Here is a 22511-nt window from a genome sequence, read left to right as displayed (position 1 = left end):
ATACATTAGCACCAAATCCTTAAATTTCTTTCTACCAGCCTCCAGATGTTTATTGATCACACATTTCTTATAATAGGAGATGCAGTAAAAAAGAAGAAAAAAAGCTGAGAAACATTTTTAACAGGGACAACTGGGACTATACAAGGTTATTAAAAATAAATATTTTCATTATCTTCTGTACATGTAAAATAGACAGCGTATTTACAACATGTGGAACAAAGTGTTCCGTGTTCTTCCCATTCTCTTCCTGGATGTGTTTTTCAAGAGCAACGTGTTTTTAAGAGCAACGCGTTAATGGGGCTGGAGGCGACTGTGCGCCTTCGGGTTGGCCAGCAGTTCCAAGATGGTGGACAGACAGTGGAGCTTCTCCTTCACGTGCTCTGGCAGCTTCTCGTTCTCCTTATACCTGAACGCAAACAGGACAGCTTCAGCTATTTTATCTATTCTGCGGGAGGGGAAAAAAGGGAAAAGCGACATCGTACTTTGTGATCCTGCCGTCTGGAGACGTGTATGTGATGGAGGAAACGCCGGCCTGCACCACCAGCTGAGACCCGTCGTTGAACTGGACCCACACCTCTCCGCTCGTCAACTGGTGGCACGGAAACGCAGCCGTTTGATCACAAACTCCTCTGCTAATCCCAGACTGAGCGACCGCTACTCACCTGAGACGCCCACCCAACGTTGGGCACAAAAATGGACTTGATAACTTTCCCCGCGCTCTGAACCACGGGGGAGCTTTTCTTGCTCACGCTAGCGCTCGAGAAATCGGAGCCGTCGTAGGAGATCATCTGGACACACGTAGAGTCAGATTTACCCATAATCCAGCTGTTCATAGGCCTTAAATACAGAGGGAGCATATGAGACTTACTGAGGGAGTGATTTGTGGAGCCTGGGGAGGTGAAGCCGTTTGGGGCGGCAGCGAATGTGATGGCGGGGACGGGGAGCTCGGATTGGCCGGTCTCCTGAAGCGGCACGCGAAAAAATATATTGCCAAATAAAGCAAAGGTATAAAGAAATTGGCAGCGCGCTTCATCAACGGCGTTGTCCCACCTGCCGATGGTGATGGGGAAGAAAGGGACGTTCTTGGTGCTGCGCTGCTCCTCCATGGTGATGGCGGCCTCCAGAGCCAGACACATGCTGTGGCCCTCGTCGGACAGCTCCACGTACAGCCGGCTCTCTGGGCTCAGGCCGCTCAGCCCCACCTCGCCCTTCACCGTGTACGACTTCCCGCTCTTCTCCACCACCCGCACCAGCTCCGACGTCTTGTGCGTCTTCGCTCCTACGAGCGCGACGGGCATCGTGCGTTAGAAATGGGGAGTTTCGCGGCAGGATCGCAAGCGTTGGACTCACCGTCATAGAAGCACACCTCCAGGTCTGCGTTGGGAGAATTCTCCATCAGCATGACTTTGGCATATTTGTTGTAAAGGGTCACTTTGGGAGTCTTGGATTTCACCAGCTGCACAAACTTGGACGCGTACTGATATTTCTTCCAGTATTTTTCTAAGAAGGGATAAAAAACTTTACACTTCCAATCCTGTGGAATGGAATTTTACTGGCTGTGTTCCACTGTCGTACCTGGAAGATCCTCGTAGCTGCAGATCAGAATATCTTCCGGTGGTGCGGGGGGACAGTCCAGGACAGGAAAACCCTTTCCACCATTAGGCTGGTATATCGTCACCTGGCGGCAGCAACATTGATGCTATTTTGCCAACAAGCCTTTGCTGCGTGAGGTTGTTACCCAAGAACAGAAGTGCAATAGTGGGCTCACCATTGTGCCGTCGCAGGAAATCCGGAGGACCTCTTTTACCCTCTCTTGACCACCAAGACATTTTAGCAGCTCCATACACACGTCCCCCGTGTCCAGGATGCTCACCTGTAAGGACAAACAGGAAGTGTAAATGAGAGCTTATGAAAGTAGGTGTTTAAAGAAAACATAAACAATGTCTTACGACAGCATTTTTTGTCTTCTGTCTGATGGGCTTGAGACGCGTGGCGCACAGCGGCGGGACGATGTCCCCGAGCGTCTTCTTCTCTTTGTCCACACCGAGTTTGGCTGCAGGGGGTTTAAACTCTCTGCTGTGAGGAGCTGGGAAATCAGTCACGGGTATGTTTTCCCGGTACGGATCAGAGTTGGAGGGAAGGTTGTGGTGCTGGCTGTGATGCGGATGCACGCTCTGGCCCACAGTTTTGTCTGTCCAGGAATTGAAAATGCCTAAAGGTTCTCTGCCACTGTAGAAGCTGCCTCCGCTGTCCTCTGCAGGCCTGTGTCCAGAGGCTGGGGGGGGAAAAAAGTCACATGAGTCAGTGGCTAACCCGGCCCCTGTATATAAGGATGCATTTATCATTGAAAATCATAACATCTGGAAGCCAGTGGAATCAAAAATCTCTTCAGAAATGCAAAAGAAAAGATGTTCTACCCTCGTTATTAAGCCAGTGAGTAACTCCTTCCATGTCTTGAAATTTCAAGCTTGGAGGATGTGCAGTTTGTGCAGATATGGAACGGCCAGAACTACAAAAGAAGGCGATCGGTTAGAGAAATCAACTTCCATAAGATTATGACCTTTAGAGGCTCTGTCTTACTGCGCTGACTGCTTGACCGGGGGAGAAGGTAGCCTTCCACGCTCTGAAAATGGATGCTGATTAGAGGACATGGGGAAGACTGACCCTCCGAAGCCGCTCAGGGACTCTTCTGAGTGGCATCTCCCCAGTTCAGGGAGACCGGACCCCAGTCCTTGGGCAGAAGATTCGGAGCGGTCTGAAGAGTGTGCCCTCCTCAGATAGCGGGAATGAGGCTGCGCACCGTCTCCAGCGTGAAGAACCCTGCCCCTGCCTCGATCCGCCGCGTGCTGCCATTGCTCTCCTGCCTCGTAACAGGCAGTACCCGGGTGATGTGGAAAACTTGGAAGTGGCGCCATTCGGTTAGGAAGAGCAGAGCCAATCATGTGCCGAGTTCTCCTCTGGAGGCGACTACCGCCGCTACCCGAGGTGGAGGAGGTGCAGGCTGTAGAGATGGTGGCGATACCGCTGTCCATGGAGCCTTCGTCTCCCAACCCAAGTTCCTTGGTTCGCACTAATAAGCTCCGGGTCATAAACGGATGGTCCAGGACGGCAGAGAGGCTGGGCCTCTGGGCGGGGTCTTTCTGCAGCAGCTGATGGATCAAGTCCTGCGCCTCTAGAGAAGCGTGAGCGGGCATTTCATATTCCCCGAGAACCACTTTGGACAGGGTGTGCTTCACTGTGTCCGTGTCAAACGGGGGGCGACCCATCAGGAAGGCGTAGAACATGCAACCGAGCGACCATACGTCCGATTCGAGACCGTGAGCGCTGCGGGTGGCCACCTCCGGGGAGATGTAGTTGGGCGTCCCGCACATGGTGAAGTGCTTTTCAGTGGGGAGTTTCAGCTGAGTGGCCAGGCCAAAGTCTGCGATCTTAATGTTCATGTTGTTGGTCAGCAAAAGGTTGGATAAGGTCAGGTCTCGGTGCAGGATTCCATGCGTGTGCAGGTACAACATTCCTTTCACTATTTGATGCATGAAGTGTCTTGCTGGGGAACAAAAACACCATCTATTTTAACCTCTCCAAGTCACAAAGCAAATTATGGCAACATCATTCTTCTAGTTCTATAGCAAAAATGGCCATCAATAAATTGTTCTGACCTTCATCTTCAGAGAAAGACACCTTCCGCTCTTTAAGATACCGACTCATTTCACCATTATGGCACATCTCCAACACCAGGTACACATAGTTGCTGTCCTCAAAGTAGTTGTATAGCTTAAAAACACAAGTACATGTTTATATTTGTGGGGAAAGTGAGAACAACATCCAAACATCCAACATTTCTGACACATGTAAAGCTTGAACGGGCTTAACAATGAAGAGGAACGTCACCTAACTGTATAACCATGGCAACAATAAAACAGAGGTCATATTCAAGAACACACAACAGACTGTTGTGCGGCATAATTTTGAGAAGTCCAATACAACAGCCAATTTTACCTCGAGTATGGAGGGATGTTTCAGTCGGCACTGAATCTCTACCTCATTTGTCACACGCTGGACCATTCCAGCCTTGTGCATGGATTTTTTGTCAATCTGCAGACAGAAGAAAGAAATAATTATTAACCTGATACCTGGGTTTCAGCCTGTGGATGTGGTCTGAAGGCAGTTGAACCCAGTGACAATTATCAATCTGTCACTGGCAATATGGCGTATAAGGGACCATAAGACACCCCTGGGAGGTAGCAAAGATCCAATAACCCAACAGTTAACCCAACAACTGCCACCACATGGCAAAATTACACGTGCAGCAAGCCAAAGTAGAGAAGGAATAAAACTTACCGTTTTGATTGCAACTTCTAGACCAGTCTTCACTGATTTTGCCCGGTAAACACATGCAAAGGAGCCTTTGCCCAGGAGCATGAGGACCTTAAAATCCTACAGATTAAAGAAAGAAAAATCAGAACGATGGTTATTGAAATACAAAGAAGTATCATGCCGATACAAAACAGATCGTAAGAGCTCAACTTGAAAGCAGCTTTGTTTTATTCCAGTTTCTTTTTTAGCACGACCTGGGCCACTCGGAACCTCCACAGACAAATGGTACAGAAACAAAATACCTGGATTCCAACTTCTTCAGCATTAAAGCCATTCTTCTCCACATTTGTTCTGACTCTATCGACCGCAGAGAGGTTATTGAGAGAGAAACTGTGCAGAAGAGGTTCATGCACCTTCCATCTAGCCTGCGACATTGTAAATGAGCCAACACCTACTGACTCCACACTGTGAGCCACAACAAACCTTAACTGTCACCCAAGCCACAAACACCTGACACTGTCATATGGCCAACCAAAGCCTTTAATTATCCCGGTTCTGTTCCCGCTGATGAGGCCCACTTGTGGCCGTTTCCAAGCAGCATGCTGGACACCCAAACAGACAGACTGATGGGAGGACACAGGCTTGGTCCCAGAGGAGTCAGGGTCGAGTTACTTTCACAGCAGGTATGGAGACAAAGAATCATGCCACAAATACGAATAGTGCCCATATTAATAATTTAACCTTTTTGGGGATTTCAGCTTCAAATAAACAACGAGAAATTAGCTAATGCTAATAATACCAGCAATTAGAATGGGTTCATTTCTAAATGCACTATATAGTGATTAAATATTTGGTATTAACATTTTACAGTGAAGAACTTTAAAGTACCCAGGATGATAAACAGTGGCAAAGCAGAGCCTTAGCACTAATAAATAGAGCTGAACTACAAAAGCAGAAGAAGCTAGCTTCTGGACGTTAGCATTACAAACGAACTTACCTCGATTTTCTCGCCGATCGACACACTCATCGTGCCCGTTTTCCGCCCTGCAGATACCTGCAGCCTCGTAATGTTGCGCGTCGTTCGGCCGAGGGCATCAGCCGTCGCTTGAGGTATTCTCAGGGGGTAAATAGATATTCCTGGGTTACCCTCCAAAACTTTGCAATTTCTTCCATTTTGAAAATATCCGCCCGTTACTCCCCTGCGACGTCACGCATACGTCACATAGCAACAAGCTGTGAAGCCACGCCCACCGGAAGCTACCACCGGAACGCCTTTCGCGATTAAAATGGCCCAGAACAAAGGATACACATCAGTGGTGATGTTGGATGAATTTTAATGTTAGGATCACCATCACAGTAACATAATCAAGACAAAAAAACTCTTTGTCTCAAACACAAGTTTATTTAAATGTATTTTTGACATTTTTTAAATCTAAGGAACTATAGGGATGAATGCCAGATAACAGAAAATATGTCACCAATTACTTGCTAAAGAAATTTGGTGTATTGAGCACTGTAGTTGTAATGTATTTTTGCTTCTTTTTTATCTAGTAAAATAGTATTTACATAATCTAGATGTAAAAAAATAACTGAAATATCTATTAAATAGGAATTATTGCATACAAACTAACAGTTCTACCGTAGCCGTTATTGGAAAACTGTCTACTGGAAATGAGTGATAGTGAATGCCGATAGACTTGGGTAACACATGGAATTCACAAGAATTAATTCTTTAATTTATTGAGCAGTCAATCCTTTTAAAGGTGTGAAACATTACTGCCACACAAAGGGTGAAAGGATGGGGAAAAAACCATATCATAGATAAACAGCATCGACTGGTGACGATGAACAAATGGTCCCAGGTATAAATGTTGCTACTGCCGAAGTGGATCGGACAAGAGATCTGTGGTCACTATTCTGGAATTGTAGATTTCATCTCAGTCCATCTGCATCTCTTTGGTCTGCTGGTTTCCCTTAGTTTCTCCCTTTCCTTCTTTAGCCTGGGTGGCTGCGTGCACTCCACTGCTTTGCTCATTCACCTCAGAGGTCTCCTCCGCACTGGGCTTGGGTCTGTTGATCACTGGATGACACGCGTCCTCTAGCTCCTGGAATATCAAGGACCATGTGAACTTGTTACAAATGGAAATAAGACAGTCTAAAGTGGCTCACCTGTATTTTAGCGATGATGTCTGCTACTTTAACAGCGGGGTCTTGAGTAATGCTCAGCTTGCTCTGTGCATTCATTTTGCTGTTCATCCAGCCCATGCTGTCACTCACACATTTCTCCACTGTGCCCATTTCTTCCACATTTAAATGCATGAATCGCTCATCCTGTCAAAAAAGGACAACCGTTGATATACTGTATAATATAAAGTAAATTTACCACATGTTCAAACTGGACACTGGGGCACCAACGATGATGTCATTACATCTGCAAATCAAAAGCAAACACCTTCTGCTTAAAGGAATCCAAAAACTTCATGTAGACTTGCAGCTTCTTTCCCAGCTCTTCAAAAGCCCTCGGCCTGTCCTCGTGCTCTCTGTGCCGGTCCTGAATGGGCTGACCCAACCTCTGGCAAATAACGGGAATTTATTTTGTGATATTGCTTGTCTCTTGTGGAAAAGTGAATATTAAGATAAAAGTGTCCCTGCAGTCATTTCTAATAAACCTTGAGGGCCTCCAACTTCTCCTCATACACTCGTTTGGGCTGGTCCTCTCCATCCTCATACAGCCAGTTCTCGGTTTCCTCCAGCATCAGTGTCAACTGTTTACTGTCCTGTTTTAATAAGACACAAGAGTTCCTTAGTTGTTTGACTTATCATTGGACACAAATGAGCCAAGCTAAGAAAACTGCACTCACATTCTCGGTGATGTACTTTTCGTAGACGCCTCCGAGTTTGTCCCGCAGATCGTACACGTACTCCTCAACAGCATTTTTAGCATCATTCTGCTCCTTCACTAGTTTGTCCTGAATAATCATCTGACGCTGTGAGGGCAAAGGTCATCTTCAATAACGATCAAACCCAAAACACTTTAGTGTGAAATCTGATCCAGCCAATAATACAGAAGGTAAAAGCCGTTTCATGGCTGCTTATACCAGAAAATGACATAAAAATGCAATTCAAAGTAACTCCATATGTTCAACATTACGTTCCTCGTGGTCTGAGACACACTTTGAGTCCAAGACTCACCTCATACTCCACAAAGTCATTTAGGACAGATGTGTCCAGCTGTCTAATGCTGTTCATCACAACCGGCAGATCAATGCTCTTCACCTTGACCTTGGGCTTGCTCCCCCCTGCTGCTGGGTCCTGTTTTTCCACAGATGGCCCCTCCTAAATTTAAAGAGCAGGTGTATTTCTACATATATCCAGTATGTCATAACTCATACTAAAGTATGCGTATTGACATGAACTGACTTTATTGCTGGGGCTGTTTTCATCGGCCTGTTCCTCCCCCTGACCTTGACCTTGCTGGTCCACCTGCATTTTAGCCTGACAGAACAAACACACAGCTTTTTCACCAAAGACAAATTAGCTAGAATAGCAAAACATTTGTAGATGTAGACTGAACATTTCACTAAATAAAATGCGTGTCAGTAATCAGACAAATGATGGAACGTCAAAGATGAAATCCTGTTCTAAATGTATATTTCTGCACCAGCTGTAACTCAACTCTTCATATTCCAGCGTTCCATCTACTGTATCTAAAATATCCGTCCTCTCACCTGCTCCTCCACCCTCCCCTCATTCTGCACCAGTGGCTCAGAGTCAATCTGCATGTCCTCCACTTCTCCTTTCTGCTTCTCTATCAGAGAGGCGCTGGACACGCTGAAGATGCCATGGATGTTCACCCGCACCTTGACCTTCACTTTGGAGCTGTCTCCGTCTGGCTGGGGAGAAACGTTCTGGACAGAGAAGCATCCTGGGGACAGATAGAAAGAGTGACCTCACAAATTAAGAAGCTTCGCACACGCCGACAGCAAGGAAGCGTTTTTGAGCATCAGCATTCAAATCTCTTTTCAGCACATCTTCAGTTTCAATATTAAACATTAATTGTTTCAAATACAGTTCTAATTACCTATGGTGTGGTCTGGGTATGGAAGCTCTTGAGAATTACTGTAAAAGGCTTCAAGGTCAAATGGTTCCTTCTTGTGAAAGGTGATGACTTTGGAAAATGGAGCAGCGTGATTCTTCGAGAACACCTCACACTCTCTGAAAGAAATCCCAAAGTTTTTCAGAGCAAAAGCAAAAAAAAACAAAAAACACATCATTAAAATTTCTGTTCAAATGTACCGACCCCACTCCATCCTCTGTTGTAGATTTCCAGCGGAGAGTAATAGGAAAGGGAACGACGTCGGTGATGGAGAACTCGCGGACCTTGAACGCTGGCGACAAAATGGCGCACTGCATCCAAACACACACAAATCTCACAATTCCTTCACGGCATTTTTTTTTAGAACCCATTCATGGTTTGAATAGAAAAGAGGAAGTGATGATCACCTGCAGTGCGCAGCCTCGAGCGACGGCTTCATCTGCGTTGAGGGTTGTGCTGATGTCTTTGCAGAAGAAACGGCTGATTCGCTCTTTGATCGCCGGGATTCTTGTCGCTCCTCCAACTATCTCCACGGCGTAGACGTCATCTCGGCTTAGCTCTACCACAAAAAGCATGCAAAAGGCTCCTTTTATGAAGCCCTCCAATAATAAACAACGTAACCAACCACATTAAATGACATACTCGACTGTTCGAGGACGGCTCTTAAAGGCGCCTCCACTCTCATCAGATACTGAGAAGACATTTCTTCAAATTGGCCTCTGTTGGGGAAGCAGTTACTATGTGACACACATATCACAATGCTTTGGTTTTTAACTCTTAAACGTGTGAAATCGGGACCTGTTCATCCTGCTGGACACGTCGATGTCATTCATGAAGCACTCGATGTTCAGAGGCAGGTTGGAGGAGTTGGCGCTCATCAGCTTCTTCAGCTTCTCGCACTCCTGGTGCAGCCGCAGCAGAGCCCTCGGGTTCTCCCTTACATTGAGTTTGTACTTGCCCTTGAACTCCTCGCAGAAGTAATCGACCAACACCTCGTCGAGGTTGCGCCCACCGAGGTATGGGTCGAACGCAGTGGCGAGGACCTGGTGGGGGTCGAGGTCCGGCACTGAACTCATGGTGTTCAAAGACACGGCGATGGCGGGGAAGCTAGTAAAAGGCTCACCTTGAGTTTGCCTTTGTTGAAGGCAGCGATGGAGACCTGGAATGATGAATGTCCCATGTCCACAAACACAACGTTTCTTGGCCTCTCTTCTGGAGCAGGAAGGTCCTGTTTGTAGATGCCGTAGGCCAAGGCAACTGTTGAGGGAACGGAGAGCTGACCACAGACTTTTGTAGCAAGTGGAGGGATTCTTGTTGTCTATTACTTTCATTTGTTATTTAGCAGTGTTGTTAATCATTGAACCACGCTCCTCTGTTTTAAGGGCCATCCCTAAGACAACATTGAACGCGCACCTACCTGCAGTAGTGTCGTTAATTAGCCGAAGACAGTTCAGCCCTGCAATTTGAGAAGCGTCAAACACCGAACGTCTTTCAGCGTCTGTGAAAAAACTTGGGACCTGTGAAAGAAAATGGCAAATGTAAGTAAATGAGCCACTCTGCAAAGGACGGCATCGCGCAGGCTCCATCACGTACGGAGATGACGCAGTCCACCACGGGCTTCTTCAGAGCCCCCTCAGACGTCTCTTTCAGCTTGCTGAGCAGCATCCCCGTGATCTGCTCAACTGTGAACACTTTGTCGTCGTCCAAATATCGCACCTGCAGTCACCATACAGTCAGGACAGCTCAGAAAGCATGCACGGCTCGGGATAGAGTGTCAGGAAGCTGGTTGGCAGGAAAGTGGGTGGCAGGAGGGAGAAAACCAAAAGCAGAGAAGTTCACCTGAATTCCAGTGCTCCCATTGGCCAGTTTATGCAAGCTGTAAGGCAGTTTGGGCTTTTCTGCTTGGACGAATGGGTCATCGAACGTCCTGCCGTGGAACTTTTTAAAGCCATGGACTGTATTTTTGAAGTTTGTTATGATCTGAAATTGTACGACAATAAGTGTCTCTATGAAGTCACTTTTGGGTATATGAGTGTAAACCATAGGGAAAAGCATTGTAGAGGATCTTACCTGACTTTTGGCAGCGTTTCCAATTATACGGTTTTTAGTTGCCAAGGACACACAAGCTCTTAATGGGAAATATCAAGAGATTAGGGAGTTCTGGAACAGAAAGGACTACCTGACAGATTTTGATTAAGAATGTCTCGCAAGGGAGTCTGAGGAAGAACCACAAACTGGGTCAATAAGATGGAACGGTTCACCTTGAAAAGCTAATTCTGCCTGTCCAAAAAGACAAAACCCACCACCTCCTTCATCCGCTGTTATAAGACGTTATGTCTGTCTACACTCCAGGCTTTTTTCACACAGTTGTTGCATTGATGGCTCCAGTTCAGAAGTGTGCATCATGATCCACTACATCCTCCATAATTTACACAATTTCAACACTGTGATACAAACTGAGGTTTGCAGTAATTACATTTCTTCTCCTCCTGGTCCTAAAGCTGACTGTATTTTGGGTTTGTTTGTTTTCATTAGGATACGAATTTTTCACTGCCAGAATGTCTTTTATGCACATTCGATCGCTGTAAACTGAAGTTTGACGCCTTCTTTAAGTGGCAGCAGCTGGAAGCGAGCTCGTTATGAGGAGACAGGGTCAAACTGTCTGGGGGGGGGTTGATTCACAGACCCCCTCAGCCTCCTGTGATGGTGTGCAGAGCAAAAGTTAAAGGCCTGCTCTCCTCCACCGGCATCGTCGCTGTCAACATGCCGTCTCCAGCCCACCGGTAGCAACACCACTGCGTCAAAACAAACTCCGGCTGGAGCACTTTAAAGCCGACGGTGTCCGGAAATAGGAATACTCACGGTGTGCATCTGTCACTGTATTCATTGGCAATGGTTTCAATGCCGCCGCTCCTGGCCACAGCGATGTAACAGCTTTGGAAACCCACATCAATCCCGACCACTGACATAATGGGTGCTTTTGTTTTTAAATTCACCTCTTCCAAGTTAACGGCTGCGACGCTTGACACCTAGGGAGGAGGAAAAAACAGCAGGTCTGGTCCAAAATGTATTAAAACGTGCCAACTGTCCGTGAGATGCACGACAGAGCTAGCTGAGAGTGAACCCGGTGAATTACTAGCTGTTACGTAAGTCGGGCTGTTTATAGCCAACTCATTGAGAGTAATCCCGCAGGGCGATGGTGACCGAAGCGGACTCTCCCACCTCCAAGGCGACCCTAAACATCACAGACGCCAGCGTCCCTCAGCGGTGATGCTGTAGAGCCCGCCCACCGGCATCTCTGATTGGTCGAAACGCCCGTTACGCTGCTCCTGATTGGTGCAGCCACCAATCGATAAGAGAAAAATCTAGAACTCTTCGGATCGCACGATGGAAAGACATGATTGTCCCCAATTTATGGTGTCAGGTTTTTCACTTCAGTTCATTTTATATTTTTGAAAATAAATAGTGAGTTCTATGTTCATTAGCTAATTCATGGACAAGGGTGGGGAAGCATGGGTTGATTTTACGTTCTTTTGGGTCCATTCATTATTGTCCCAAAGCAGCTGTGCAAAATAATATAAATGAAAATAGCATTTTGGATATGATATAAAATTGTTAACAAATGAAGTAGCGATCCCTCTTTTCCTTCACAATTAATTAAAATAGGAAGCATGTTAATAATGTGTAAATGTAAATAACTTTTTTTTTTTTTTTTCCTTTGATGAATTTTCATTTCTTTGTGTGTAGCTTTTTTTCTGTATTTTTTTATGCATAAACATATGGGCACATTCTTTGAAATATTTTGATGGCACAAATATATTTTATTTATATTTTGTGTTTGAGAGAATATCTGTATTATGTAATTATAATGTTTACGTAGCAACTGTAATTACCTAAGTTGACATCATTTTACTATCTTTTAGCAAAATAATTTAAAAAGTTGTAAACGGATTATAATGAAATTTTCAGCAAATTTTGATAATGGCTTCATGAAATTTTGTTGATCTCCTGACATGACAAAAATCATAATTTTGTTGACTGATTTTGACGAAACATTAACACTCGTAACACGTTAACCACCTTCGTTTCCTTAACAAGGAGTTAAGGGATTGACCACTTCCTCGTATCCGAACGCACCCCGGAGGGTGTGACGGAAACAGGAAGTGTCGTTTGGACAGGCTGTGCTAGTCGGCTAGGTTTATTTACGTACTTGTAGCTTTCCTCACAACTAAAGTCGTCACAATGGGGTTATTCGGCAGAACACAACAAAAACCGCCAAAAGAATTGGTGAGTAATTTGTTGTGAGCGTAAAAAACAATTGTTACGATAGATTTATGGTGACGTTAGGTAAACTCACGTCCAGGTCCAGTCTCTGGGTACAATTGGTTAAATTAGCAAGGGACGTCGTTGCAAATTAGCAAACCTCCGTCATAATGTGTCTTTTTCCAGTGTTAGTTATATAATGTGTGTTCTCATATTGTTTTTCCTGTATATATTTGTTCTCTGCACAACTGCTAGCTAGTTAGCATACAAGCTACTTGTCTTGTCAGTCACTTCAATGTAAACAAACCGTTTTTTCTCTTGAGCCGACATTCCATATATTTTACTGCTTATTTGTATAAAGTTATCTATTGCTATCACACGTATCCTTACATATACGTGCATAAGTATAATTTATGGTAAACGTTATAGATGACCATCAGTTTAAATCTATGTTTTCAGATCGATGAATGGACTAAAAAAATTAGAAGAGAATCGAGAGGAATCGATAGACAAATAAGAGGTGAGATGAATGTCTGATACAAAGAGCGGGTTTATCAGTTGTGATGCTTTGCTAAAACTGTCCAAATACATTTTATTCTGCATCATATTACATTAAGAACAATCAAAACTGAAACACCAAGAGTCTATCAGTTGTATCAATTAATTTTATAATTCTATAAGATGCAAGTTACACATTGTTAATATGATCTGTCGTTCTTTTAGATATTCAAAGGGAGCAAGAGAAAGTCAAAAGGTCCATCAAAGATGCTGCCAAAAAGGGCCAGAAGGACGTATGTGTGGTTCTTGCAAAGGAGATAGTTCAGTCGAAGCGAGCTGTCTCAAAGTTGTACGCCTCCAAAGCCCACATGAACTCTGTCACCCTCGGGATGAGGAACCAGCTCGGTGAGTGGAGTCGTACAGCAGCGAAGGTGCAGGGGAGAGGAAATAGTCATCTCAGATGAGCTCTTTAGGTTTCTTCTTTTTTTGTATTGCAGAAGTATGTGTTTTTTTCTGAATTGTCAAAAAAGAGAGAGATAAAAAGAGAATACACGTGTATGTTGTAGCTGTGGTGCGTGTAGCCGGGGCTCTGCAGAGGAGCACAGACGTGATGAAAGCCATGCAGAGTCTGGTCAAAGTGCCAGAGATCCAGGCCACCATGAGGGACCTGTCGAAGGAAATGATGAAGGTCGGCTCGATTTCCTGCATGCGTGAATCTCTCGACCGCGATTCTATCATTTAATATGAAAGAAGACCATCCTGTCTCCTCCTTTAGGCCGGGATAATCGAGGAAATGCTGGAAGACACATTTGAGAGCATGGAAGATGGGGAGGACATGGAGGAAGCAGCGGAGGAGGAAATTGACAAGATTCTCTTTGAGATCACAGCAGGTAACGAAATTAGTTAAAATCTTAACGACTTAACCCCTTAACCTTAACTACTGTCTAGATCTCAGCCACTTAAGCCCACATCCAAATGACACTGTACCAAGCTTTGCTGCCACTCAAGTCTTGATGGTAACTGTTGGATCTGCTGCACCAGGTGCTCTCGGCAAAGCGCCCAGCAAAGTCACAGATGCTCTGCCTGAGATGGAGCCCCAGGGAGCGACGGCGGCCTCCGACGAAGAGTCGGAAGAGGACATCGAAGCAATGCAATCCAGACTGGAAGCTCTCAGGAGCTAAAGTGAACTGTTGAGTCTAAAACTGCACTCCAACAAGGACAATTCTGGTGTGGGTCTGACAGTCCGGGAATTTTTCATATATATATATCTTCATTTAATCGTGCTGGGGTTGAAGTCATACTTTGGCTGTTTAGTTCTTTTATAGAACAGCTAGTCCACTTTACCAGAACAAACAGATTAGCAAACAGATTTTTTTTAAAAATGATATCTGCTTATTTTCTGGTTAAAACCTGGTAATTCGATAATATCCAAAGGCAAACTGAAGGTTTAAGGAAGCATTTGTTTAAATATAAAAGGCTTCTGTGCTGACAGTGCTTCATCATATTCTTCTTTTCTAAATGCTCGAATGGTGGTGAAAGTAGAATCCAAACCAATGATTAAATATCTGAAATGACGCTGCACTTTAGCCTTTGTTGGGTCATTGCTCATTAGCTGTTCTAAATCAGTGTGCTGTGTTTATTAATGAACAGTCATGTTTGATGGTTAGCGTCCACTATTATCTGAAACACTAGTGACGAGTGCTCTGCTTTCTTATCCTTTGTTCCCTGCCCAGTCACTCAGTTCAAAAGGCTCCGCACGCATCCACCCTCGTCCAATTTCATCGGTCAGACGCTTGACTGTATGTCACAAGCGAGTTTCTTCCCATGTAGGAGGAATCTAAAGAGGTCGGGTGGCGCATGTGTCGTGGGAATATTGTGTATGTATAAATTTTCTATGTGAACAGAAATAAAATTTTAAGGTCTGAGAGCAGCTGTGTGAATGCGAGTGTTAAAACTGCTTACGCAGCAGTCTGAGCTGTAAAGGTGTGTGTGTGTGTGTGTGTGTGCTCTTAAAATGGGAAGGGCGTGGAGGACTCACGGAATCAGGAAAAACAATGTGGGGCTTTGGGGCAACCTGTATGTGGGACCTTTGTTGGGAGGCTCCGGACTGAACAATAGGGTTCGGGTTCCACCAGGCGAGGGCCTCCCTCCCTTAACGGCTGTTCTCCATCCCATAATAAAACCTTCCCTCTGTCCCCTGGCTTCTTTATGTGGGCCAGGGGTTGGACTGTAACCAACGGAGCCTTCTCACCGAGGGCTAAAGTTGCATCTAAAAGTGAAACATTGGCTTCTCGTTGGGCATAAAACTCTGTTAATGTTTGATCATTTTGAGGCATTTCCAACACCACGGCCAGATTAAAGCATCCAGAATCACACAAACCCCTTTAGGCTACGGGAAGCTCCTGGAATCGTGCTCATTTCCAGTGAAAGGCGGCCACCGCGTGCGCTGTGCAACACTGCCATCTATGGATAAGAGCTGCGCTCCCCGCTCTGTTTACCCTTCATCACGCCGTCGCCCGTGTGCGTGTGCGTGCGTCCAGACGCAGCCGCTCAGACGCGCCTGTCATTCGGAGGAAAACTCCTCCCCGCAGACAGCGCGTCCTGTCGCCTTCCTCAGCGCAATGGTCTCCTGGATCATCTCTAGGCTGGTGGTGTAAGTCCTCTTTATTGTTTGCAAAAAAAACCCGCTCCAGTCAGGGATGAGTTGGAGATGAATTGCGGCTCGCGGTTATTGAGGCCGTTTGAGACGATGCGCGCTCCCTGACGGTTGCAAGGCGATCCGATTGAGGATCAGGCGTCGGTGCGTAAAGGAAAGCAGATGCGCGTTTATTAATATTTGACTGGAAAACGGACTGAATTCCTCCGGATTGTACTTTGCCATGTCGGCTGCGCTAGGCCCGGATAGACCTTATTGTGATCGGGGTGTCGGTGCTCTGGCACACACTCTCTTTGATCTATAATTGCGGGAGGGGAAAATGGTATATGATAAGCACAAAGAGGTGACGTAATGGCGCGATTATATGGCCCCTGTCTCGGAAATGGAGCCATGGATCAGAAATCAGCCTCGTCTATGTGGCACAAACATCAGTGAAACAGGAGTGGTCCGTGAGAGCTCTCTGTTGATGTCCCATATTGGTTCGGGAAGGTAGGGGGGGGGATGGGTCAGGTTACAGTACGTGACTTAGGGCAAAATGACAATCACTTAAGAGATTAGTTTAAATTAAAATTAAAAAGCGGAAGGGACCGACTAGGACCTGACAACCATCAGTGACAGGCTATTTATACCTGCACAAAGCATGAATCAGCGTATTTGAGACTACAACTGCAGGCCCGACCTCCAAATAGTGAGCTCATCTCATTTAGATGACAGGATCTAGTGTCGTATGCCCCAGTCCGGGTCAACTGCTGACATTTTGGGTCCCCCACAGCTGATGAACCCGTTGCCAGCGCCCTTCTTTACCCCCAGTTATGTGTCCAGGCCGGAGAGGTCCAACGCGATGTGGATCAGTAATGTGATCGGGGCACACTCACAGCTGTTGCTCGGCTGGAGCTCGCCAACACAGCTCTGTCTCTGGCCCAAAACACAGGTGTCCCTATAGAAATGGAAGGAAAAAACAAGTGGAGCCTAATTTTACCTGGCGGGTTTAAATTTAGACGCATCTGCTGGACGCTAAGTGAGCAGGTGGTCTTCTGACTTGCTCTTCTGAGGGTACCGCTCTTGGACCTTCACCTTCCTTTCTCTCCCTGGTCTCAGTGTTTTCATGTTCTGTTTTTAGACTCGTGTTCGGTACACTTTACCCCGCTTACTCGTCTTATAAAGCTGTGAAGTCAAGAGATCTGAAGGAATACGTGAGTACACGTGCTCGTGTGTTTAGTCGATGGGAACGAAGGTGAGTCTGACTGTCTGTGGCTGTGACCCTTCAGGTGAAATGGATGATGTACTGGATAATATTTGCCCTGTTCACCACCGTGGAAGTGTTCACAGACATGTTCCTTTGTTGGTGAGTGCAGCTCTTTCGCCACTTCACTGTTTTCTTTTATAGGCCAGAAACACATGTTTCCCTATTAGGCTCTAATTTCATTTTCATCTTTTCTCCACAGGCTTCCTTTTTACTATGAGCTGAAGATAGCCTTTGTTGTGTGGCTGCTCTCCCCTTACACGAAAGGCTCCAGCGTGCTGTACAGGAAGTTTGTCCATCCCACACTTTCCTCAAAAGAAAAGGTGAAATCCTTCTCCTGTTTGTCCGTCTTTGCGCCGGGTAACTGGCACAGCGAGACTTTGCTGAGAACATTTGCTCCTCTGCTCATGTGGCGATGCCATTTTGGCCTCCTGCAGACGTGTTCGCAGGGACGGGAGACAGGAAACGTCACGGCGATCCCCCAGTTCTGCTTTCCTGTTGGAACGTGGAAAACACATTAAAACCTGGCGAATGCGGACGAGAGGATCCAACCACTTCCACCAAACTGATGACTTTTGTGACTGTTTCAGGACGTGGATGAATATATCGGGCAAACAAAGGAGAAAATCTGCGACACCCTGGTGCATTATGGGAGAAAAGGACTCAATGTTGCTGCCACAGCCGCAGTCATGGCTGCAACAAAGGTAATGCAGACTCTGGACATTTTTGTTTTTGTGTTGACCCGGGGCTTCACTACGGGGTCACTGTGGTGTTGTTTGTATTCCCGCACTAACCTGTGGTCTGAAACGCCACTATAACCGGTTCGAACGTAACCGACTCCCCAATGGGTCACGCTCTAGGGTCAAGGGGTCCTGTCAGACAAACTGAGGAGTTTCAGCATGCAGGACCTGTCTGCGTACCAGTCTGACCCCGCCGAGGCCGATCCTGGACCCACGGCACCCGCAGCAGCGCAGCAGCGCACAAAAACGATGCTGCGCAGCAAATCAGAGGGCTACAGCAAAGGTGAGACCACTCGTGACAGCGCCGGTTACCTTCGCAGGGGCGATGAAACGCACGACATCATCACGCTACAATGGCGTTTTAGTATCGGTTATCAGGTGTCTGTAGAAATGGCTTATTTTTTCGTATTTTAGGTAGCTTGTTATCAATCAAAAGCAGCACCAAGGGCGTTTGTGTGCAGCATCTTATCGACTCGGTTACCGCCTTCCTGTTTCAGCTTGTTTAAGCTGACAGATATTGTTTTGAGTCCCTGCTTCCCGGATTGGCCCCCTCCGTAACCTCAGTCCTGCCTTCCTGTTTGGAGCAGCTCGCGCCTCACAGGGCCGCCTGGATACATCGTCCTGTGACGCGGCTCACATGTGGCTAGCGGGGTTGCTTCTTAGTTTAGCATCATGCAGAGACAACTGTGATTTGTTTTCATCTGGATTGGTGTCGTATTTATAGATTTTATACCCCCCCCCTTCCCTCCAGCTGATACTCCTGATGCAGCTCTTCTGGGTCTGCAGCCTCTTTTTTTGGCGCTGCTTAGTTTTAAGCAGTCGCCGCTTGTAGCAAAGGGAGATTTTTGCGCACTGTTGCTAAAGCAAAAGCAAACACGCCATAGTTGCAGTACAAGGCAGGGCGATCTCCGCCGGGGGCTCGCGTCGTAGTGCTGCTGTGTGGATTTACGACCGCAGGAAAATATATGTGGGAGTGAATTAAAAGAAAGTTTTTAGACATCTGTAGAGACCACGCATTCGACCCTATATGAACATGTTTTATTCAGTTCAATATTACTCGATCTAATTTCAAAGTCACTTGTAAACATTGCTGCATTTAAGAGGGTTTTTTTGGGAATTCTTCTATAAAAATACGCCTACTCTATTTATAAAAAAGGGATAGTGAGGGGTGATGTAATTCACTTATGTTTCATAAAATTTGACTTCCTCTTGATAAATAAAAACCAAACCGACCTCAGTCAGGACTCACGCGCCCTTTGTCGCCTCATCGACCTTTATTTACGGTACAGGACAGGATTGTGACATGGCTGATTTTGAAGTGTTGAGGTTTGACCAATCGGACGTGAGGAGTTTGCCATCCCAGACCACCTCTGAGTCTGGGTCCATGCCCGTGACTCCCTCGCTGTCCCTCGAGTCCTCCCCTCCGTCCACGCCCACCCCACCTCCCAGTCCCTCAGCTCCAGAGCAGCCAGAGAAGGTGGGACAGGAGGCGCAAGCTACGTCGAACTCGCCGCAGCTCAGGCTGATGAGGAAGAAGGCTCCCGAGGTATACGACCACGTCGACGCAGCTGCTCAGCTGCTGCCTGACTCTAACTGTCCCCGAGGGCGCCGATTTACTCACCCGTTCACTAATTGGAACTGCTGTGGTGCTAAAGGAATTATCGTGACCCAGCACGTCTGCAACCGTGGAAAGAGGAATGTGCACCGAGGAAGATGAACCATGTGGTAGCGTTAGTGGGATTATTGAAGTGGCAGAATGCTCCTCACCACCCCGACTGATCGCACTTTCCCACTTGTGCATGGGTTCAAATCCAAATGTGGCATCTTGTCCAATGGGACGCTTTGCTCTAGGCCAGGGGTCAGCAACCCGCGGCTCTGGAGCCGCATGCGGCTCTTTAGCGCCGCCCTAGTGGCTCCCTGGAGCTTTTTCAAAAATATGAAAATGGAAATTGTTTTAATATAATTTCTGTGGGAGGAAAAACGTGACAAACTTTCTTAAAGTTTTCCAATGCTGTATTAATGTGTATAATAAATATTATCTTATTATAATGGAAGTTAAACTTAAAGCGTCATCGTACAGCAGAGTGGCCACGTGGTGCGTCATTCTCTCCAGGATGCGCTGCAGGGAAAATAAACATTTCATCATGAATGCTCATTATGTATTTGTAGCCTACTTATCATTTGGAAAGTAGACTAATACAGCTAATATAGACACTTACAGCATGTGTTGCCTTTATTATAAGCCCTATATAAGGCTTTTAATTTTTTGCGGCTCCAGACAGATTTGTTTCTTGTTTTTTTGGTCCAATATGGCTCTTCCAACATTTTGGGTTGCCAACCCCTGCTCTAGGCTAAACTGGTAACACCTTTGATGCTTTCCTGGAGGAAATCTGTGTGATCGATCTCTGGGATTAATGGTTTCTAGCATTTGTTATTAGCATTTGAGTGATTTTACTCTATATGCCAACAAATCCCTTTAAAAAGGAACAGTGGACAAACATCATTTGTGCAGCCATCTTCTCACGTGCTATAGACCAGAATAACTTGTATCAAATCCAGATATAAGTGAATTTCCCCACAATTTGAGACCATCTGCAATATAATTTCATTTTTTAGGGACCGGCTTGTTCAGACGTGGCCTTGAAGGGGATTTGTTGTCAAGTGGAAACACGAACTAATACAACGTTTCGGTCCAGCAGCGAACATTGACTAAATCTGTGACTAAATCTCCACCTTTGCTTTCTCCACTTCCTTCCAGCCTCCTCTTAGAGTCATAAGGCCTCTCACCAGATCCAGGAGCGCTCTGCCTTCGAACAATGAAGCCATGTGAAGGAAGTCCCTGAGACTCTTCCAGCTGCCTTTGCTGCAAGATGTTAAAATACAGACCGGCCAAACTCTACATGACTGAAGCAGCATTGCTTTGGAATAAGGTATATTACCAAAGTGACCTATGATGACCCTCTATATTAATATAGCTTGTGGCTCTTGGTTTAAAAAGATATAGTCAATGCAACGAATGAATGGTCTCCATGCATTTTGGGTTTTGTGGGTTATTACAGTAGGTGTGTATTTGTGTACAGTTTGTTTCATGTTTTGGATTTGGTTGTTTTGATATATCAGGTATGGGGAGACGATTGCATGAGATTCTTCCCTGACGTTAGTCCACTGTTTATAAAACAGAATGTACTGTCACAAAATACTCGAGCTGTTGTTGAGTGATGCAGTCACTGCCTGAGAATGTGAAGAGCCAAAGAACAGGGTGGAAAAAGGGTGTTGCTTCCCTTATTCCAGCTGTTGGAGGCAGACGCGTGTGACATCTGCACTGGTGAAAAGTTTTGAGAAATCAGCTACCGACCCGAGAACAGATTCCGGTAAAAGACCTCCTGACTCCATGTTGGGAGATCAAACCTGACAGACGCTCTTCTCTTTACCTCTCTTTTAAAGCCTTAAAGACACAGCAGAGACACGCGTGATTCATGTTTCGTTCAACGAATTTTTGCACTATGTTTTAAATATGAAACACTGCTCTTAATTCTCATCAAAGGCTGAACCTTTTTTGTGACAGAACCTATTTCAGCAGTCTTCCTGACAGTCTGCTGCTCTGTTTGTCACTGAATTGACAAGTTATTTGGCAATTTGAAAACAAGGAGGAAATGAGACTTTCCGCTCTACAAAAAACAAACAAACCAAAAAAGCGATTCAATACACTGTATATAAAATGTTTTTATTTTCATGTCCGTCACCACTGTGTGCGTCTCTGCTGTTAACTGAGTCTAAACGCATCACTCCCACACACCTCTGGTCTTTTTTCCTCACTAATTTAAGTGATCATTGGTGGGCAGGTTTCACAAACTTGCAGTTACTTAAAATTTTGTGGCGATGCACTGTACGTCTTTCGTCTGGATGCTATTTACTGAGCCTCAGCAGCATTTCACAAGACCACCCCCCCCCCACCACCTCCACCACACTAGTTGTGCCCACCATGGGTGTGTCTGTGTCATATGTGGTGAAGTTTGAAACAAGAGCTTCTCAGGTACCACTGGCCTGTTTACACGTCACTCGCTCCAGTGTTATAGAAACACTCCTTATGCACAGGTCCTTTAAAATGGATAAATGTTGAAAAAGAATTAAAAAAAGGAAGAAAAAAGAAATTCAGTAGTGTTTCTGCATACGTAGTAAACAGTGTGTGTGCTGGAAGTGATTCCCTTCTTTTGAAATCATGCAAATTTAAATGAAGAATAAAAACCCTTAGGTAGCAGATTTGTATCCATGTGCATAGTGTACTAAAGTCATCGTTGCATGTTAGTTGAGTTGTGTGTAAACTGGACTGAAGGATTTGGTGTGACGCCGTCGGCCTCTTCGGTTCTACACAATCAAATCTTTCTGAACGGAACCTGTCACGTCTCCTCACACGCGTTGGTTCTTCTGCTGAATTGGTCACGTCTCTTTTGACGATGAATTAGCAACTCTGACTTATTCTTGACGATACACTGCTTAGATTTTTTTTGGTTTCTGGCAGGCCAGAATGTCAAATTAACGAGATTTCAAACTGACTGTGAAGAGTACTTCAAAAGGCCGATGACAGGTTTATGGCTCTCAATGAACCATTCTGTGACATTAAATATTTGTTGAAATTGATTTGCAGCCATTAAAATGCAGCAAAAACTTTAACTGTGTGGCTTCTTTTTTTTATCTCAATGA

The 22511-nt window shown here is 45.6% G+C and overlaps 4 protein-coding genes across 5 annotated transcripts; 2 read left to right on the top strand and 2 right to left on the bottom strand.

Annotated features, from left to right (window-relative positions):
- Positions 1–19: 19 nt before the first annotated feature.
- Positions 20–5511, bottom strand: plk4 (polo-like kinase 4 (Drosophila)). Its single transcript, XM_011617376.2, has 15 exons — positions 5312–5511; positions 4339–4434; positions 3997–4092; positions 3657–3771; positions 2581–3544; positions 2418–2509; positions 1950–2275; positions 1769–1873; positions 1576–1678; positions 1351–1500; positions 1051–1279; positions 869–962; positions 663–788; positions 483–589; positions 20–406 (listed from the first exon to the last, which is right to left on the bottom strand). The coding sequence occupies exons 1-15, from the start codon at positions 5339–5341 to the stop codon at positions 292–294; spliced, it is 2748 nt and encodes a 915-aa protein (XP_011615678.1). The 5' UTR covers positions 5342–5511; the 3' UTR covers positions 20–291.
- Positions 5512–5892: 381 nt separating this feature from the next.
- On the bottom strand, positions 5893–11679 carry hspa4l (heat shock protein 4 like). Its single transcript, XM_003962662.3, has 19 exons — positions 11273–11679; positions 10481–10538; positions 10250–10390; positions 10004–10126; positions 9828–9927; positions 9534–9667; positions 9209–9453; positions 9053–9129; positions 8818–8969; positions 8615–8721; positions 8396–8529; positions 8043–8239; positions 7735–7809; positions 7507–7650; positions 7176–7301; positions 6984–7091; positions 6767–6886; positions 6484–6645; positions 5893–6419 (listed from the first exon to the last, which is right to left on the bottom strand). The coding sequence occupies exons 1-19, from the start codon at positions 11377–11379 to the stop codon at positions 6252–6254; spliced, it is 2478 nt and encodes an 825-aa protein (XP_003962711.2). The 5' UTR covers positions 11380–11679; the 3' UTR covers positions 5893–6251.
- An 859-nt stretch (positions 11680–12538) lies between these two features.
- Positions 12539–15099, top strand: chmp3 (charged multivesicular body protein 3). The gene is made up of 6 exons (XM_003962467.3): positions 12539–12697; positions 13133–13193; positions 13397–13576; positions 13738–13859; positions 13947–14061; positions 14213–15099. Exons 1-6 carry the CDS (start codon positions 12653–12655, stop codon positions 14350–14352), a joined length of 663 nt encoding a protein of 220 aa, XP_003962516.1. The 5' UTR covers positions 12539–12652; the 3' UTR covers positions 14353–15099.
- A 539-nt stretch (positions 15100–15638) lies between these two features.
- On the top strand, positions 15639–22481 carry reep1 (receptor accessory protein 1). Of its 2 annotated transcripts, XM_029833007.1 has the most exons (8): positions 15639–15824; positions 16948–17020; positions 17096–17172; positions 17273–17393; positions 17661–17774; positions 17931–18093; positions 19100–19356; positions 20569–22476. In XM_029833007.1, the coding sequence occupies exons 1-8, from the start codon at positions 15793–15795 to the stop codon at positions 20638–20640; spliced, it is 909 nt and encodes a 302-aa protein (XP_029688867.1). In that variant the 5' UTR covers positions 15639–15792; the 3' UTR covers positions 20641–22476. The 2 variants fall into 2 exon arrangements, with proteins under 2 accessions (XP_029688867.1, XP_003962517.1); XM_003962468.3 differs by lacking the exon at positions 19100–19356 and having other exon boundaries at positions 15665–15824; positions 20569–22481.
- The last annotated feature ends 30 nt before the right edge of the window (positions 22482–22511 follow it).

This window comes from Takifugu rubripes, chromosome 2, assembly GCF_901000725.2.
Source record: "Takifugu rubripes chromosome 2, fTakRub1.2, whole genome shotgun sequence".
Classification (NCBI taxonomy): domain Eukaryota; kingdom Metazoa; phylum Chordata; class Actinopteri; order Tetraodontiformes; family Tetraodontidae; genus Takifugu; species Takifugu rubripes.
Note: the sequence above shows the minus strand (reverse complement) of the source record. Positions and strands in the feature narration are given on the sequence as shown.